An 18,299-nucleotide genomic window follows, 5' to 3' on the forward strand; every position below is an offset into this window, starting at 1 on the left:
GATGTTATTCCAGTTAGATCTCTCTTGGCTGTGTGGGTTTAGCCAAGTTTCTCGCATACTGGGGCTCAGTTTCCTCATCTGTAAAATGGGGACAGGGGGCTTCCCTGGTGGTCCAGTAGTTAAGACTGTGCTCCCACTGCAGAGCGCATGGATTCTAACCCTGGTTGGGGAACTAAGATCCCACATGCCACATAGCCCCCAAATTTAAAAATACTAATTAAATAAAATGGGGACAGTCCTGACCCAGCAAGATGGTTTCCAGGATTAAGTGAGAATGCCATCAAGGTGAGAGGAAAACTTCCACACCTGGGCCTGGTACAGACAGGTATTTAGTAAATGTTAGCCAATGCTGTTGTTACACCTCCACACACATTCTGGCTGAATGCTCCCTCTCACTCTCTGCATCCTGGAACGGAAGGGCTCAGTGAGTTGCTCAGAACAAAGGCAGAAACAGGCAGCTCAGTTTTCCAGCTTTTATGAAAATTAATAACATTAATAGATCACAGACATATACATACATACAGACTGCTATGTACATGGTCATTAAGTTATTAATTAGTCTCTGTATACAACGTTTCTACATTAGTGTTCCAGGCTAGGCCCGATCAGTCCTTGGCATATTCACAGTAGCAGTCCCGGGGCTTGGCCCCCAGGGTGGTCACAGGGAGGCCGGTGACTGATGCCCGCCCCATGATAGGCACAGGAGGTGTCCTGGGTTGCTTACTATGAAGTCTTTAGCTCCCTTCCTGGCATCTGGAGACCAGCTATGCAGGGAGCAGGCAAGCGGGCCTCGAGTCTTTGTTCGGCCTGGTGACCCAGGCCCTGTATATAGTAGCTTTGGGACATCCAGTAGGCACTAGAGGATGCTGGCCAGTTCTGTAGAGTCTGTGTCAGAGCAGCCCGAGCTGCTGGCCTCTTCCCTGCAAGAACCAGAGGAGACAGGTTAGAGGAAGCATCCTTACTCACCTGCTTGTTCCCCGAGGGATCTTGGCTCTGCAGGCTTAGCTGACTGCCAGGTTAGTCTAAGTCACAGGACAGTGTTTGTTCACTCCCATTCAGCCCAGAAACTGCTGGTAGGTTTGTTCACTGTTCCTGCTGCCCTCAAGGCACCCCAAGCTCCAGTACTACACCCTGGCCTGGGCGGGTTGATGAGCAGGCGTAACTCACTCCACCCTGCCCTACGGTCTTCACACTGAGGTCCTGCATGCCAGGAGAGCTGTGAAGAGTGTGGGCTCTGGAGTTAGAATACAGGGGCTCAACCCCCAGGTCTGCCCTTTATCACTTGTCACCCTTCCTGGTTAAGCCTCAGTTTCTTCATCTGCAGAGCGTGAATCACAGGAATCTCTGACGCCCAAGGCTATTAAGATGACTACAGGAGATCATGAGTACACTCTCTAAAATGTAGACCTCTTAGGTGACAGGGATTTTTGTTTGTATCATTCACTAGACCAAGGCCTGGCAAGTAGGCTTCCCATATACATACTTGTTGAATGAATAAATGTAAAACCACTCAGCATAAGCAGACAGCAAAGGGCTCGAGAAACATTACCTAGACTTCCCCAGGGGTCCAGTGGTTAAGAATCCACCCTCCAATGCAAGGGAATATAGTCTTTAGCTCCCTTCCTGGCATCTGGAGACCCATCAATTCGATCCCTGGTTGAGGAACTAAGATCCGATATACAGAGGGGCAACTAAGCCCGCATACTGCAACTAGAGAGGCCCCATGCCACAACTAGAGAAGCCTGCATGCCACAACAAAGATTCTATGTGCTGCAACTAAGACTCAATGCAGCCAAATAAATAAATATTTTTAAAAAATAAAATAGTCACACACACAAAAAGATACGTCAACTGCCATTGTGATGAACTGGCAGAGGGGAAGGGCAGAGGAGGAGCGGTGGAGGGGAAGATGTGTGGGAGGCAGATCTGAGCTTGGCCGCTCCAGGAGGCGCTTTTCAAGGGCTTAGACTGGATGATGCCCTTTTGTCCACCAACCATCCCTTGCCGCCTCACCTCAGAGCCTGCAGGGCCTTCTTGTTCTGCCGCCTCTTCTCCTCGTCAATGGGGTAGAGCTTGAAGAGCAGCAGGCCTATGAGGATGAGGACTATGGGAGCCATGGTCACCAGCATCTTCAGCGTGAACTTGACACGTGCCGGCTGGGAGCAGCCACGGGTCTGGTACCCGGTGAAGCTGTGGGGCCCAGTGGTTAGGGGAGTGGTGAGGAGGTGGCACCTGGGGCCTGCCCCTGCCCAGCACTACCCAGACCCCCACCCCACTCACTCCAGACTGAGCGTGGAGATGCCCAGAGAGACGCCAGAGGCAAACTTGGTGAAGAAGACGTAGAAGGAGAAGAAGATGGGCTCGGTCCCGTGGATGTGGGGCTGCTTCAAGTGGAAGTCATCAATGACGTCGGGCAGCATGGACCTGCACACAGTGGTGGCAGCCGTGAGCACACTCCCCCCCAGCTACCCCAGGCCTCCGCTAGCCCGTGTGGTCCAGGTCAATAAGAGCACTCCTCTGGGAGCTGGCGGTTCTATAGTACACACACACCATTCAATGAGGAGATGGCAACTTCACGTGACACAAAAAAGAAGGCCTCTTCCTCTCAGGTGAAGTAGCCCCACATGTAGTTGCTCAACTGGGTAAGTAAAGTGCAGGGTTTGAAACCCCATTTCCCACCCTGACTAGGTGTGCTCAAGCAGTTCACAATCCGTGCAATTGTACTGGGAGGACCTGCCCCGCTCCCAACCTGGACCTGCAGAATGGCCCGCAGAAAAGGAAACTTCTTTCCTCCACGGTTTCTCCCTAAGGAGTTTCAGAACCGGGGAGCTGGGAAGCTGGGGAACATACAAGGTGGACCTATATATATACATACACACACATACTTACCACGGTAGTAAGAAGGCAGCTGCTACACTGATGCCGGCTGCCACAGCCACCACGTATGTGACAATCAGGTTACTCTCCATGAGGGCCACCAAAATGAGAAATGGCACTGCTGACTAGGAGAGCGGGTGTAGGAGGGTGAGTCAGCTGGGACGCTCCCGGCAGTAACCCCCAGGTCAGCCGAGGCCCTACCCCTTCAGCCCCGCTCACCGAGATTCCAACGTACACAGCTGTCTTTTTGCCAAACCGGGTTAGGAACCATTGCCAGATGGGGATGGTGACTGTGGCTGAGAACTGTGGAGGGGCAAAGGGGGTGAAGGAAGTGGGTTAGAGCCCTGGAATCCCTCTTGCCCTCCCCAGGATTCCAAAGGTGCTGCTAGCCCTGACCAGGAGCAGTCAGATGCCATCTCCTGGATTGCTCCGTGGCAGCTGATGGCTCTTCAAGGGGCTGGGACAAAGTCCTGATCTTATCTGCTGCCCTCTAAGCACAGAACTCTGAGTTCTGGCCTCCACGTCTTTGCTTTCGCTATGCTTCCTACTTGAACATCTAACCCCAATCCTTTCTTTTTTCCCCAGTGTTACTGAGATATAATTGATAAGAACATTGTACTAGTTACTAGTTCAAGGTGTACGATATAAAGATAATTTAAAAATATTTGTCTGTGCCAGGTCTTAGTTGCAGCATGTGGGATCTTTTTTTTTTCCCCCCATAGTTGCAGCATGCAAACTCTTAGTTACAGGATCTTCAGTGGCAGCATGTGCATTGGGAACATGGAGTCTTAGCCACTGGACCACCAGGGAAGTCCCAATAAAGATTTGATATATGTACCCAAACTTTTTTTCATAGTCCTACCTAAGCAACTGTAGGTCAGATCCAAATGTTCTGAGAAGCCTCCCTCATCCCTCATGACCTTGGGCCAGTCTGGGAAACATCCTCTGGCTATCCAAAGAATCATCTCACAGCCTAAGCCACTTCAGCCACCCTTGGGGCCCCACACGCACCATGATTGCCAGGAGCAGATTCTGGAATTCGTTCCGAAAGCCCAAGGTGTAGGTACAAAACAAGGCGAAGTTCCCCTCCACCAGCTGGTGGCCAGGATGGCGTAGCAGGAAGGAGGACAAAGAAACAGATGATGCTGGAGCTGAGCCTCGAAGACTCTTCGCATGTTTGGGGGACCTCTGCTCACCCCACTCCCATTCCACCTGTCCCTCAGGCCCTGTCACATTCTAAGGCCTATCCCATCCTCTATTGCACTCCCCCATCAGGCTGAGCATATCAGAGCCACACTCACCATGAAAGCCAAGGAGGTGAAGAGGAAGCCGGCAATAAGCTTGATGTACGGCCCATGGCTCATGACCAGCCGGAGGCCCCGAAAGAAGGGCATCTGCTTGGTCTGCTGAGTCTCGTAGGATTCTGGGAGCCAGAGGGGACAGTGAGCAGGAGCAGAGGCCCCTCCCAGAGTCTGAGGCCCAGGCAGAGGGACAAAAACTGCCCCATGATGGGGCCTGCACCCCTCCCTGGGACCCCTCACCTCTCTGTTCCCGCACGCCCAGGGTCAGGATGACAGCACAGATGACATAGATAGAGGCAATGACTCCTGCCGCCAGCAGGTATGCATTTTGCTATAAAGCAGGTAAAGATCACATAGAGACACAGTCAGTCTGATTTCATCCCAGCTCCCAGCAGCCCTACTCAATGACCTTGGATTAGTCCCTTCTCTGGGGGCCTCTCTGTCTCCATCTGTAAAATGGGAAAGTTAGCCTGGGCCTACTGCTGCTTCCCAAGGCTGGAACAAGTCCAGATGAACAAAAGGCTAAGAAGGCCAGGATGTGGAGTCTGAAAGCCCGTAGTTCAAATCTCCCCAAACCTAGTTTCTGCAACTCACTAGCTATATTACACTGGACAAATTATTTAGCCTCTCAGTGCATCAGTTTCCTTATCTGCAAAGTGGCCATATTAAAACTGTATGTAACAAATGCCCAACAAATTACCAACCCTAGCCATTATTACTATTCTGAGGATAACTGCAAACCACCCCATCATTCCTCATCTTCCCGCATCCCTGCCCTGCCAAGGACTCACCGTTTCTTTGATCGAGGTGGAGCTCTGTGTGCGATTGACTGTAGAAGCATTGGCATCTGGGATACAAGGTGAATCTGCTTGGCCCACGATCTGCCCCTGGATTGCTGTGCCCAGCACTGTACCTAATACCTCCACGGTCATCCCTGAGCAGAAAAAAAGAAGTCCTTTGGAAGGGCCGCATGGCTTGTGGGCCCCCAGGGAGGAAGGTCAGATGGATAGAAGCCCCAGAAGCTCTAGCCCCAGGTGATGGAAACAGCTCCAGATGGAATGGTTATAGGGTGGTAGGGTAGATGGCATCTTGGCTTAAACTTGTGGCGTTGCTGTGTGACCACTGCCTGGTCCTTGTACCTCTCTGATCTCAAGAGAGCAATCAGTTAATTTTTAGTATGGTTTCACACCTACTCCCAAGAGCAGAGAGCTGAGCCCATAAGGGAAGAAACATGGTAGGGGGGTCAAGGAGTGGGGGACCCTGGGTCCCTGGTGGGTGGGATCAGTGGGCTGGGGAAACTTACGATAGGCAGTGGCAGAATCACGCTCACTCTGCTCCGTGCTGATGAACATGGTGAGAGCTGAGTAGGGAACGTGGAAACACTGGCATGGAAGAGAGGCCCTCGGCCAGTCAGACGATGGACAGACAGATGTGGCTTTGAGCACCAACCCCGGAGGCCCCAGGGACTTCCTTCCCTGCCCACACTCACCGTGACCAGCGTTTCAAAGAGGCAGTAGAAAAGCAAGTACCACAGGGTCTGGCCCTGGTGGAAGTCGGGCACGAACCAGATGAGGAAGTAGGCGATGATGGCCACGGGTGTGGAGAAGATGATCCTGAGGAAGGGGAGAGTCTGAGTGGGGGCTGGATGTCGGGCCTGGCCTGGACTCTTCGGCAGCCCCACAGAGTGCCCGACAGGAAGGAAATTCCTCCCTCTGGATCCACCCACCCTGGGGTCTCTGGGAAGGTACTGATGGCCAACCCTGGAAGGCCAGACTGAGACAGGGTTCTGGCCTACAATCCCGAGCATGGAGCATGAGGTCAGACCCTCCCAAGGCTTGCCTGCCTCTCCCCAGGGGTGAAGGCTCCAGAGACGGGGGCTTTCTATGGGCTCGGGGATAAGAATGGAGGCTGAGACTTCGGGGAGAAGAAGCAGCCCCAATGCTGGGGTTCTCACCACTGTGTGTACACACAGGACGAGGGAGGCCAACTCCAGGGGAAGGTTTCCTTCTGGAGCGGCCACAAGGGAGGACTGGGCCCCACAGAATAACTATAAGCAGGGGTGGGGGTGGCAAAGGTCTGCCTCCCCACATGTGAATCCCATGGTCCAGAAAGATCCCACATGCCACAGAGCAACTAAACCCATGCCCCACTACTGAGCCTGTGCTCTGCAACAAGAGAAGCCCACCACCATGAGAAGCCCATGAACTGCAGCTAGAGAGAGGTCCCTGTTCACTGCAACTGGAGAAAGCCCGTGTGCAGCACCCAGGGCTCCGTGCTGTCAAACATAAAATAAATAAAATCTTTAAAAAAAAAAAAAAAAGAAAAGGCAGCTGAGAACCAAGGCCGTGGAGAACCGTGGTCAGAAGAAAGGCCCACAATTCAGGGATCCAGTTCTGGCTCTACTACTAACTATTAATAACTTAGTCTTGGGCAAGTTATTTAACTGCTCTGAGACTCATTTTCTCATCTGTAAAATGAGAGTAGTAAGAACACCTACCTCACCTTCAACATTTACTCAAGAAATATTCAAGTGCTAACTCTGAGCTGAGTGCTATTCTAATGACTTGGGATGTATCAGGAAACAAAACATACAAGTCACTGCCCTCATGACATTTACATGCTAGTTGGCAAACAAAAAACAAACATAAGATATATACTATCCAGCCTTAAAAAGGGATGAAATTCTGAAACATGCTACACTATAAACCTAGAAGTGACACAAAAAGACAAATCTGGTATGATCTCACTTAGATGAGTCAGATTCATAAACAGAAGACAATTGGTTGCCAGGGGCTGGAGGGGAAGAAGGAATGGAGGGTTAGTGTTTAACGGGTACAGAGTTTCAGTTTGGAAAAAGTTCCGGAGATGGTTGTGCAACAATGTGGCCATACTTAATGCCACTGAATTGTACACTTGAAAATGGCTAAAACGGTAAATTAAAAATTTTTTAAATAGTCTTTTATCACACACACACACACACAAAGGCTACATAATGTATTAGATGGCAATTAAGTGCTGTGGAAAATAGGAAGCAGGCTGAAAGGGATTAAGAGTATGGGGGTACAATCCATAGCCAAGTGGACAAAGTTGCCCTCACTGAGAAGGTGACCTCTGTGCCAAGATGAGAGGGAGTTGGCCTTGCAGAGCTTGCGGGGCAAGGGTGCTCAGGCCGGAAATGTGCTCCAGCAGGTCTGGGAAGTAGCAAGGAGGTCAGGGGGCTGGAGTATGGGAGATGGAATTAGATGAGCTTGGAGAGGAAATGGGATACCAGGGCTCTACAGGCCAATGTAAGGACTTTGGCTCTGCGTCATTGGGTTGAAGTAGTTAATATTAAGACGTAGAACAGCACTTGGGACACAGTGAGTGCTGTGATTATCACGCCAGGAGAGCCCAGCAGGAGACTTCAGGGAGCTGTAAAAGCCCTGGGCTGGGACTCCCACCTCAGTCCAGCCCTGCTGCTTCTCCCATGTGACCATGCTGACAGCCTGCCTCTCACTGGACGGCCTTGGGAACTCCAGAAAAGTGTTTGTCAAAGTCTTCCTGGTTTGAAAAGGAAGACTTAAATGCTGACTGAGGGCAGGGGCTGATCTGAGGCCTAGGAGGAGGCGGGGGCGGTCCCAGGGCTCATGAATCCCTGCCTGGAAGGCCCAGCCTCTTCTTACACTGATAGGAGAAGGGATCCCAGGTCCTAACAGGTATGAATGGAGAGGAGGGTCATGTGTATTACATGGCAGCCTTCAGCACGCACTCAGACGGGGGTGGGGGTACCACTCAGAGAGATATTGCCAGGAGGTCCCACCCAGACAGCTGAGGACATGTCCAGAGACATGCGTCAAATCAGAAACCAGCCCGAAGGGCCCTCAGCTACTTCACCAAGCTGGCTGCCACACCTGCCCAGGCAGGCAAGATGGCCTCAGATCCTACCTCCCACAAGGAGGGCTTCCTCCCCTCCCCCTCCATCGCCCCACCCCACCCCTCCCCTCCCCTCCCCTCCCAAATCCTCCCAGAACAAGGGCTCCTCTGGCAGCCCTCGCCAAAATACTCCCGTCCAAGCGGCCGGGCTGAGGAAGCTGAGGAACCCAAAGTGACTGAAAGTAACCCGGGTTACTGCTGCCTCAGGCTGGCTGCCTGCCATTGGCTGTGCCTCATGAGGAGATGTGGCAGCAGGGCTCCGCCCCCACCGGCTGTCAGGGAGGCGGGTACAAGGGCCCAGTCTCAGGGGCCAGGCTCCCTAGGAGCCCCAGCATCTTGCGCAGGTAAGGCAGGCTCTCCTGTCCCCTGGCCCCAAAGCCTGGATCAAAGGCCTCAACCTGGGCCTTCGCCAGGGGCTGGCGGGATTTTGGAGGGAGGGGGGCCTCGTGGGAAAGGAAGCTGTGTTGGGGGGGCAGGGACTGTGGGAAGAGCTTTGAAGGCCTTGAAGGCCGGAGACCAGGTATGGGCGCCCCTGGGGCAGGAAGGCGCCCACTTGAGCCTGGATGGGCCAGAGATGAAAGGGGTATGTCCTCCTCCCCCCCAACCACCAAGCAGGATGTCCTGGAGGGAACCAGAGCTCCGGCCTGTTCGCCTGTCCCTTGTGCCTGCCTTTGCCGTCTGATCTGTGGCACCACCTCCCCCAACCCTGCCTCACAGTCTGAAGCTGAGGAGTGTAGGCTTTGTATCAAAGGAAAAGGTTGTTCTCAGGGTCCAAGAAGCCAGAGGTTATGCACTCCCATTCTCGGTTTTATCTTCCACCCTTACCCCACCTCCAGGAGCTACTCTGCAGTGGTGCCCAGTTATATATTGCTTAAAATGTGTCAGGCACTGTTCTAAGTACGTTATATGCTGTGTGTATGTATTAGTCACTCGGTCATGTTCAACTCTTTGCAACCCCATGAACTGTAACTCACCAGGTTCCTCTGTCCATGGAATTCCCCAGGCAAGAATACTGGAGTGGGTTGCCATTCCCTTCTTCAGAGGCTCCTCCCAACCCAGGGATCAAACCCACATCTCCCACACTGCAGGCAGATTCTTTACCGTCTGAACCACCAGGGAAGCCAGGTACATTATATATTACAAAATTTAATTCTCACCACAACCCAGTGAGGAAGGCATAATTATTATCTCCACTGTGCAGATGAAGGAACTTGAGGCCGAGGTGTTAAATGTCTTGCCCAAGGTGGTACAGCTGTAAGTGGTCAAGGTGGTATTAAAACTGAGGCAGGCTGGCTCCACAGTGTAACCTTTCAACCACTATAGGAAGTGATGGAGTGGGAAAGGTTAGAATTCTAGTTTCATGGAAGGGACAGGACCTTGGGGAGGAATGGGGCCTGAGACAGGGGAATCTGCTCAGTCTAACAGCTGGACCAGCCTGAACTGGCAAGAGTTCCAGTGCCCATGACTGGGCCAGCTGAGGCCTTGCCGAGGCTTTTGCCACCATTCCTTCTTCTCACCTCCCAGTCTGTGACAAACGAGAGGGAAGGACCATGGGGTAGCAGACACACCAGAGGCCCCGCCTTCTACCGACCTGAAAGACCATCTTCTACTCACCAGGGCATGAGGCGGCCCAGGCGGGTCCAGGGAGATTTGCTAATGCAGAAGCCCACCAGGGGGTCTGTGATGGCATCCCAAGCTCGGCCCACGAATAGGATGATGGAAGCAGAGAAAGGATCCACCTGGGATGAGGAACAGGAAAAAGATGACGCCCTCTTCCTTTATCTGACGGGCAACCTCAACCCTCACTGATGGGCAAAAGCAGGGCTCCCTCCCCACTTCGGCCAGGCCATTAGAACCCTGTACCGCTCCTACCCAGGCCTCAAGCATCACTACTTGCCTTGTGAATAATGACAACAACAGTTCCCCAGCAGCAGTGGTACTATGTGTCTCCTGAGAAACTTTCCCAGATTCGCCCCCTTCTGTCCTCCCCTCCACTGCCCTTGAAAACTCTTCAATTAGAATGAATCCAGACTGCATTTCCTTGTCTCCCTCTCACAAGCCCCTAACCACTTGATGCCAGAACAAGCATTTGAGGGACTTCCCTATGGCCTAGTGGCTAAGACTCTACGCTCACAATTCAGGGGGCCCAGGTTTGACTCCTGAAGGGGGAATAAGATCCCACATGCTGCAACTAAATGTAACTAAGATGCAGCGCAGGCAAATAAAAGCAGAGATAGCATTTGCTGGGTCACCACAGTGGCCCTCAGTTTTCCCATCTGTATAATGGTGTTATGATCCCCGTCTTACAGGGTCGAGCTGTATCTTGGATGTGGAAAAAGGATTAAATAGAAAAAATGTTGAGAAGGTAGGCTGTCACTATCACTACCCATTAAAGTTATACTTCTGCCTCCAGAACTTCTCGGCTTATAGACAATATTTCTGGACTCTTCTTCATTCATCAAGGCTCTGCTATTACTATCACTCCAGGAAGATGGAGAGGACTTTCCTCATCTGACTTTTCTAACTTTTTACATTTTGACAGGGGGTTGGTCATATTTGTATCCCACTTAGGACCCAGGGCATGGGAGTCGCTTGAAAACTAGCTGCTTAAAGGGAGTCATTTGTCCTTTCTGGGGCTCAGGGATCCCCATCTGTAAGTGAATACCACTAAGATGCCTTGTTTGGAAAGTCCACTTTCCAAACTGGTGTGTTCACCCTGAGAGTCTTGGCAGTTTGGCCTCCCATTCTTGCAGCAGACAAGGTGAATTCTCAGGATGCCAGGCTGCTGGCTGAGGAGCCCTGTGACACCCTAAGTACCCTATGAGGGCCCCTCTGTCCACTTGCATGCCTCTGCTCCTTAGCTGAAGGTGGGATGCACCTCGTCCACAGGCCTGACAACATCCACCAACCCCTGAGCCAAGCCAGCTGACTGCAGTCCAGCTGGGGACATGGTGTGCCAGTCTCTTCTAAGAACATCACAGCAGGCTTTATTCTCTCACACCATTGCCTACCCCTCCAGGCTCTGTTGCTCTTGCCAGGCAAGGAGGAGTTGCCTGACCTTGCCAGCTAAGACTCCTGGGGCTGAGAGACTCCCCTTCTGGATACTCTCCAAAGCCTTACTTCTAATCCACTGTGACTCTGAGAGGCAGAAGTGTAGGGGTGCCTAGTCCCATTTCCCAGTTGAGGGAAAAAACCCTAGCCTAGAGTCCATAGTCTCTCCCACTTTGGGATGATGGAGGAGCCATAGGGAGTTCAGTTCACTCACCTGAGCTACATCCAACAGGTAGATCTGTAGGAAGAACCCCAGGGCACATCCTGTCACCTGGTAAGGGGCTCCTCCAACTGCATAGCAAAGTTTGTTGCAAATGGACAACTGCTTTTTCTTCTTTGTTTCCTTCTGGGAAGAGGAGAGAATGAAGAGACCCATGAGACTGGCCTCCATCCTAGAACTTTCCAGAGCCAGGACCATCCCTCTAACCAACTCAGCCAGGAAGGATAAGTCTGCCTTGCCCTGTTCCCACCCAGGGAGAGCTCACTTCTCACAAGAAAAGAGAGGTCTTCTCTGTGTCTAAAAATCTGGAAAAGGCAAATTCATACTGAGGAAGTAGCCCCTAAGCCACCTCACCTCAACCCCAGATCCTTACCAGTGTACCATCCCTTAATGACTCCTCCCAAGGCCTCAGTCATGTTTCTTTCCAAGTTGAAGGGGGAGTATGCTCCAGCAGTGAACCTGTCCCCACCTAGCACCAACTGCCACAACCTGAAAATCCTCTTGCTGCCAAAAGCTGCCTTAAGCCCAGGCCTGGCTCCCACCATGGTTCAGAGGGTAGAACCCACCTGCCTACTGGGTGAGAGCTCTAGAGATCTGTAAGGGCCCAGCCCAGTTGGCTGTAGGCACAGCTGTTCCTTCCATCTGTCCCAGAGCCTCCCTGGCCCCTGGAGGCAGCCAGACCTTCAGGCAAACCCAGGAGATGTCCTACCCTTCCTCTCCCTGCCCCCCTCTCCCAGAGCGCAGGGGATCTTGTTGTGGCGACTGGGGGATAGGGGGGCTGGGAAGGCCTCTAGGTGCTGGGTTGGGCACTCTCTGGGTGGGGCACTAGGGAGGTTAAGGTTGCCCAGGGAAAGTAGATTACTCATACATTGCAGCAGCATTAATTGCTTACCCAGGCTCCTTCCAAAGATCGGTTAATAAAATTAAAACGAAAAGGCAGTCACCTCCCAGGCAGATATATTGCCTGGGATCCCTCTCTGGGGAAGCCTGATGTCACTGGGTCCTTCATTACGTCCAGAGAGCTGGGAACGGGACCGAAAGTCAAGACAGGCAAAGCGCAGTGTACAGCGCGACCCGATACCTCCACTCACAGAGAGCCTACCGGATGCGGTTCCTTTAAGAGCAGAGCTCTTGTTTTATGAATGAACTTGATCGGCCCTCTCCGCAGAGTTGAGAAGCTAGCGTAGGATGTGGGGGTGGGGAGTAGGCGGATGAGAGATGGGGGACCAAGGTAGTTTCCCAGATTTCTGGGGTCTCCCTGCCGGCTAGGGCAGCAAACTTTAGCGGCTGATCACAGAGGAACGGAAAGCTGCTAGGCAGAGCCGGGCACCACGTGGAGCTCCCAGTAAGGCTGCTCTCCAGAAATGCCCAGAGCTGGGGTGGGCAAAGGGCGGGGGCAAAGGGAGGAAAACTCAAGGGTGCCTACAAACCTTTTCCATCACTCCCCGACTCCAGGGCACCCCCAGGACTCTCTCCTGCCTCGGTTCTTCTGTTTCTGGCTTAGCCCAATGTGTCCCAGAACCAGGCTTATCCCGCGACGCCCCCATCTCATCCTGGCCCCCCATCCCAGACCCTCCACCTGGGGTTGCGGGGACCTCACCTTCACCTGGACCGGGCGTTCACCGGCTTGGAGGATGCCGGTGGGCAGAAGTCCCGCGGCGGAGCCGCTCTCGGCGCCCTCTCCTTTGGCCATGACCCGCGGGCCACGCCGCCCGGGGACCGGGAGGCCGGGATGCTCCTCTGCTCCGCGGGCCTCCGCTCCGCCCGGGCTCGCGTTGTAGTTGTAGCCGCCGCCGCCACTTCGGTCGCCGCACACTAGTTAACCCCGCAGGCGGCTGGGCGAAGCACTCACTCCCCTGCACGCCCCCCGCGCCTCTTAAAGGTTCGCCCAGCCCTCTCTGATCTGGCCAATCCTGGAGCTTTGCTATCCCGCCTCCAGCCAATCCTGGAGCCCGCCGGTCCTCCCGCCTGCCCAAACCACCCGGCAGCTAGCTGGTGCCATCCAGCCACGTTCTCTAGTCCGGAACCCGTATCCGGCTGCGCGTGCTCCGCGCAACCTCGGGGGAAGGCTTGGAGACCCACCTGACGCGCGCGAGGAAACTGAAGACCAAGGCTAAAAGTGACCTGCCCAGGGACCCCCGGAGTGAGTTCTCCCGGAGCCAGATCTACACCTCATGACTTCGGGCCCGCAGGTCCAGGAAAAGTAGGGGCTCCAAAGCCCACTGCCCCCCTTTAACGTCTGGAGTCAAATCGAGTCTCCTGCTCTAAACCTGGAGTATGTAGAGCTGGCACTTTCCTAACCGACGCCCCTCTCTTTCCCCAAGATGGACTATTTCTTCTTACGGACAGTGGCATCTTTGGGGCCCTCATGATGGAGAGAAAGGCAAAGCGAGGTAACGAGGCAGGCAGAGGCAACGCGTCGCCTCGGGCAGAAAGCCCCCAGTTTGTGGAAGGGAGTCGAGACCACAGCCATTAGCACACAATGATAGTAACAGCAGCATTTTATGGTGAATTTCCTCCAGGCTTCACACGATCTCCTTCAGCCCTTAAACCACCCTGTGAGGGTGGTACTATTATTATCTCCATTTTACAACTCAAGGGAGGAAAACTCAGAGAAATGAAACAGCTGTTAAGTGGTAGAGCCAGGGCTAGAAGGTTTTGCCCCATTTTGAAGCCTTCCCTCTTCATAGCACCGCGCTATCCCTCTCAGCAAAAATGAGAAGGCTGAACCTGTCTCCCCAAGAAGCCCTGGGAGATAGGAAGCCCTGAGTTGAAACAGTCAAGGAAAAATTTGAAAGAGTGCTGAATAGTCTGCTCCTTGAAAGAAGGTGGGAGGGGAATTCCCTGGCGGTTCAGTGGTTAGAACTCTGAGGGCACTTGGTCAATGATGGAGAATTAAGATCCTGCAAAGCCTTGGGGTCTGGCCAAAAGAAAAAGAAAGAGAGAAGATGGGAGGCCAGACAGATGTCAGAAAACAGTCTTTTACCACTCGTGTGTCCCTTGTGTCACCGTCACTCCTGGCTTCCCAGACACTCAAGAGGCCGGGAGGGGGCCAGATGGCACCGACCCGTGAAGTGATTGCTCAAAGGCCACTCAGTCCTGTGCCTATGGTTGCTGTGTCAGGCTCCTTTTTTCTTTCATAAAATCTTATTGCCAGGAGGAGAGATAAGGTCTCGTGGCCCCATGATGGCCACACCAAGCTTCCTCATCAGCCCTAGAAAATCCTCATCTTGGCACACAGATCTTGGCCACTGCTGAGAGCCAAGGTGAGGCAGCTGAATTGGTGCAAAGGGCCTGGACTGGCCCCCATGGCTGTGCCATGAGCTGTGTGACACTCTTCTGTCTCTGCCCTTCTCTGGGCTTGAGTCCACAGCCCTAACACCCTCAGCCCTAGGGGATTACACTGCATCAGAAGTGATTTAGACTCCAGTCAAACCATGAGCTCTCGCAAGGTGAGAATCACATCTTTTTCACTCCTGTATCCCCACTGACTAGCTGGGGGCCTGATTCGTAGTAGGAACCTAAATATGTGTTCAGTGATGCCTGCTCAGTCTCCCTGATGTATAAGCACAGGGGAGCCCATTCAGAAAAGCCCCAGGTTCATCCATTTACTAGCTGTGTGGTTGATCCTGGGCAATCCAGTTAACTGTCCTACATATATAAGGTAGAGATATTAAGTGACTACCTGTTTTGAGTATGAAACCAGAAAATGCAGGGGGGAAGTGCTTAGCACAAATGCCTGGGAGCCGAGGCCGGGCTGGTCCCCCCTCTTGGCCCGATTCCAGTCTGAAAGTGTAGCAGTGTAAGATTCCAGATATGGCCTGACCAAGCCAGAACAATAGGCCTATTATTTCCCACAGTCTGGACACGACACATTGTTAATGCAGCCTAAGACTGCTGGGCTTCGGAGTCTTTCTCTCCCATGACTAGTTCCCATCAGGTTGTGGTCAATTAAATTATTCAGATCCTTTTCACTGGAGCTGGGGTCAAGTCAGGTCTCTCCCGGACCCTCTGCTTTGTATAGTGTCTCCCCCTTCATGAAGCTCACAGAATGACAGTGTCTTCTTGCTTATTTCAGCCTTTTGAAATTTGTTTTCAGTGCTGGTTCTATTGCCTCCTGTTTCCTCTCCATCTCGGTTTATTTTTCTGGTTTTATTTTGTTTTGTTTTTAATTTTGGCTGCACCATGTGGCATGCAGGACCCTAGTTCCCCTGTCAGGAATCGAACTTGTGCCCCCTACATTGGAAGGTGGAATCCCAGCCACTGGACCAATGGAGGAAGTCCTACTCCCTCTCTAATTTTAGATCCAGGCTGCTCCTTTCCACTTCAACTACACCATCCAGTCTGTTGATCAGGACAGAGTCCCACAATGCTCCACTAGAGACACCCTTCACCACTGACTATATTAGGGCCCTGCTATTATACAACAGCTCCCAATTATTGCTAGGCAAGCATTGGGCTAAATGCTTTACGTATATACCATCTCATTTCCTCACAACATCAGTGGGTAGGTGATGAATCTGAGGCTGAGACAGGGAAAGCAGGGACCAGTTTTACATGCCCAGAGTCAAACGCCTTTTTCTGACCATGTGCTTGGCTGTAAATTTGTCACTTAGAAATGTTGTCCTCCGGCTGCACATAGTCCTGACCACGTGCCTCCATGGCCATCTTGGCCACTCTCACTCCTGCCCTCTTTCCCCCTCACCACCAGGCCTGGAGCCCAAGGGGCTTTGCTGAGGCTCCAGTCCAACGTGGGCAAAAGGCAAGCTTATCAGCTCCATTAGCCTCAGGAACCTGGAGCAGAGACCTGGACCCTTCCTTCACAGCAACATTCTTTTCATCTAGGATAGCAATGAGAACAAGGGCTTCTCCCTGAGGAGCAGAAAGGCAGCTCCCCACTCAGTGATGAAACTACCCTTGTGGCCATCCTTGACCTTTTCTAGATGTAGCCTAGTCTCACAGCCAAGGGCAAATACATTTCAGAGCTCCCCTTGTTGCTTCCACTTGTCTGTGCCCTCACAGTGCGCCATGCCCAGCCTGAAGGGCTTTTTCATACCCTAGTGTACTCCCCTGAGGGCCTGTGGGGAAGGAGACTGGGTCCCCTGAGCTTCTTTGGAGACAGAGGAGCAAAGATTCGAAGGACAGATCACTGGCTTCATAGCCTATCCTACCATACAGTTTGTGCATATGTACGAGCTCAGTCACTCAGTTCTCTCGGACTCTTTGGCAGCCCCATAGACTAACCTGCTGGGTTCCTCTGTGAGATTTTCCAGGCAAGTATACTGGAGTGAGTTGCCATTTCCTTCTCCAGGGGATCTTTCTGACCATACAGTTTACTCCTGGGCAAATTACAAAATCTCTTTGAGCCTCACTTTCCTCACCTGTCAAATGAGGATAATAATTCTGTATATCTCACAGTGTAGTCATGAGCATTAAGTAGGGTCCATAGAACAGTGCTTGGCCTTTAGTAAGAACTTAAGCAGAATTCCCTGGTGGTTCAGTGGTTAAGAACCCACCTGCTAAAGTAGGGGACATAGGTTCAATTCCTGATCCGGGAAGATTCCACATGCTGTGGAACAACTGAACCTGTGTGCCACAACTGCTGAGGTACACGCTGCAACTACTGAAATCCACATGCCCTCCAAGCACATGCTCCATGACAAGAGGAGCCACTGCAATGAGAAGCCCTCTCCCCACAACTAGAGAAAGGCCCTGTGCAACAACAAAGGCCCAGCATGGCCAAAAACTACATAAATAAATTTTTAAAAAACATTTAAATGCCCCAGAGAGCTTCTTAACTCTGTTCAATAAATAAATAAATAAAAACACAGAGTGTGGGTTGCCTTTTAAAAATATTTGTCATCATTATCAGTATCACCACAGTCACTATCATCGGTAGTATCGATTAGTGTGGTGAAACCACACCAAATAACACCATTTAAGTCAGAGGGGAGAAAATTTGATTTAAATGGCTAGGGGCTAGATTTATATCTGGTGATTCAAGATGGTTTTTCTAACCCAGTGGGGCGCTGCCAGGACAGGCTAAGAGATTGTTGCTAAGTTAAGGTGTTTTCAGGTACCAGTGTTGTCAAGTGGAATAGCAATCTGTTATCCTGTGGTAAGATCTCTTTAGTCCTTAAATGGTGGATCTACCACCCTGACTTCTGGAAAAAAGGAGCCCAGCCCATGATTTAAAACATACTTATCTCAACTTGTGCGTTCCTGCTTAGTCACTCAGTCATGCCTTTATTCTTGCAACCCCATGGACTGTAGCTGACCAGGCTCCTCTGTTCATGGAATCTCCAGGCAAGAATATTGGAATGGGTAGCCATTCCTTCCTCCAGGGGATCTTTCTGACCCAGGGATTGAACCTGGGTCTTCTGCATTGCAGGCAGATTCTTTAATGTCTGAGCTACTAGGGAAGCCCACACTTATCTCAAGAGCCACTGGTAAGTTTATACCTTGGTTGGTGCTTATGGCAGAAAGCAAAGAGGAACTAAAGAGCCTCTTGATGAAAGTGAAAGAGGAGAGTGGAAAAGTTGGCTTAAAACTCAACATTCAAAAAACAAAGATCATGACATCCAGTCCCATCACTTCATGGCAAATAGATTGGGAAATGATGGAAACAGTGAGAGACTTTATTTTCTTGGGCTCCAAAATCACTGCAGATGGTGACTGCAGCCACTTTTAATTTCACACTGGTGAAATTAAAAGATGCTTCCTCCTTGGAAGAACAGCTATGACAAATCTAAACAACATATTAAAAAGCAGACAATACTTTGCCAACAAAGTTCCATCTAGTCAAAAGAAAGAAAAGTGAAAGAAAGAAAAGTGAAGTCGCTTAGTTGTGTCCGACTCTTTGTGACCCCATGGACTGTAGCCCACCAGGCTCCTCCATCCATGGACTTTTCCAGGCAAGAGTACTGGAGTGGGTTGCC

At 51.8% G+C, this 18,299-nt stretch overlaps 1 protein-coding gene across 2 annotated transcripts; it reads right to left on the reverse strand.

Moving 5' to 3' along the window:
* Positions 1-459: 459 nt before the first annotated feature.
* Positions 460-13,222, reverse strand: MFSD2A (major facilitator superfamily domain containing 2A). 2 transcript variants are annotated; one of them, XM_043878115.1, is made up of 14 exons: positions 12,968-13,222; positions 11,356-11,487; positions 9,705-9,829; positions 5,668-5,791; positions 5,482-5,560; positions 4,970-5,112; positions 4,419-4,509; positions 4,179-4,300; positions 3,889-3,972; positions 3,097-3,180; positions 2,890-3,002; positions 2,281-2,424; positions 2,014-2,190; positions 460-920 (listed from the first exon to the last, which is right to left on the reverse strand). In XM_043878115.1, exons 1-14 carry the CDS (start codon positions 13,052-13,054, stop codon positions 857-859), a joined length of 1,569 nt encoding a protein of 522 aa, XP_043734050.1. In that variant the 5' UTR covers positions 13,055-13,222; the 3' UTR covers positions 460-856. The 2 variants fall into 2 exon arrangements, with proteins under 2 accessions (XP_043734050.1, XP_043734049.1); XM_043878114.1 differs by having other exon boundaries at positions 12,962-13,222.
* Between the last annotated feature and the right edge of the window lie 5,077 nt (positions 13,223-18,299).

The sequence above is a fragment of the Cervus elaphus genome, chromosome 20, assembly GCF_910594005.1.
Source record: "Cervus elaphus chromosome 20, mCerEla1.1, whole genome shotgun sequence".
NCBI classification, from domain to species: domain Eukaryota; kingdom Metazoa; phylum Chordata; class Mammalia; order Artiodactyla; family Cervidae; genus Cervus; species Cervus elaphus.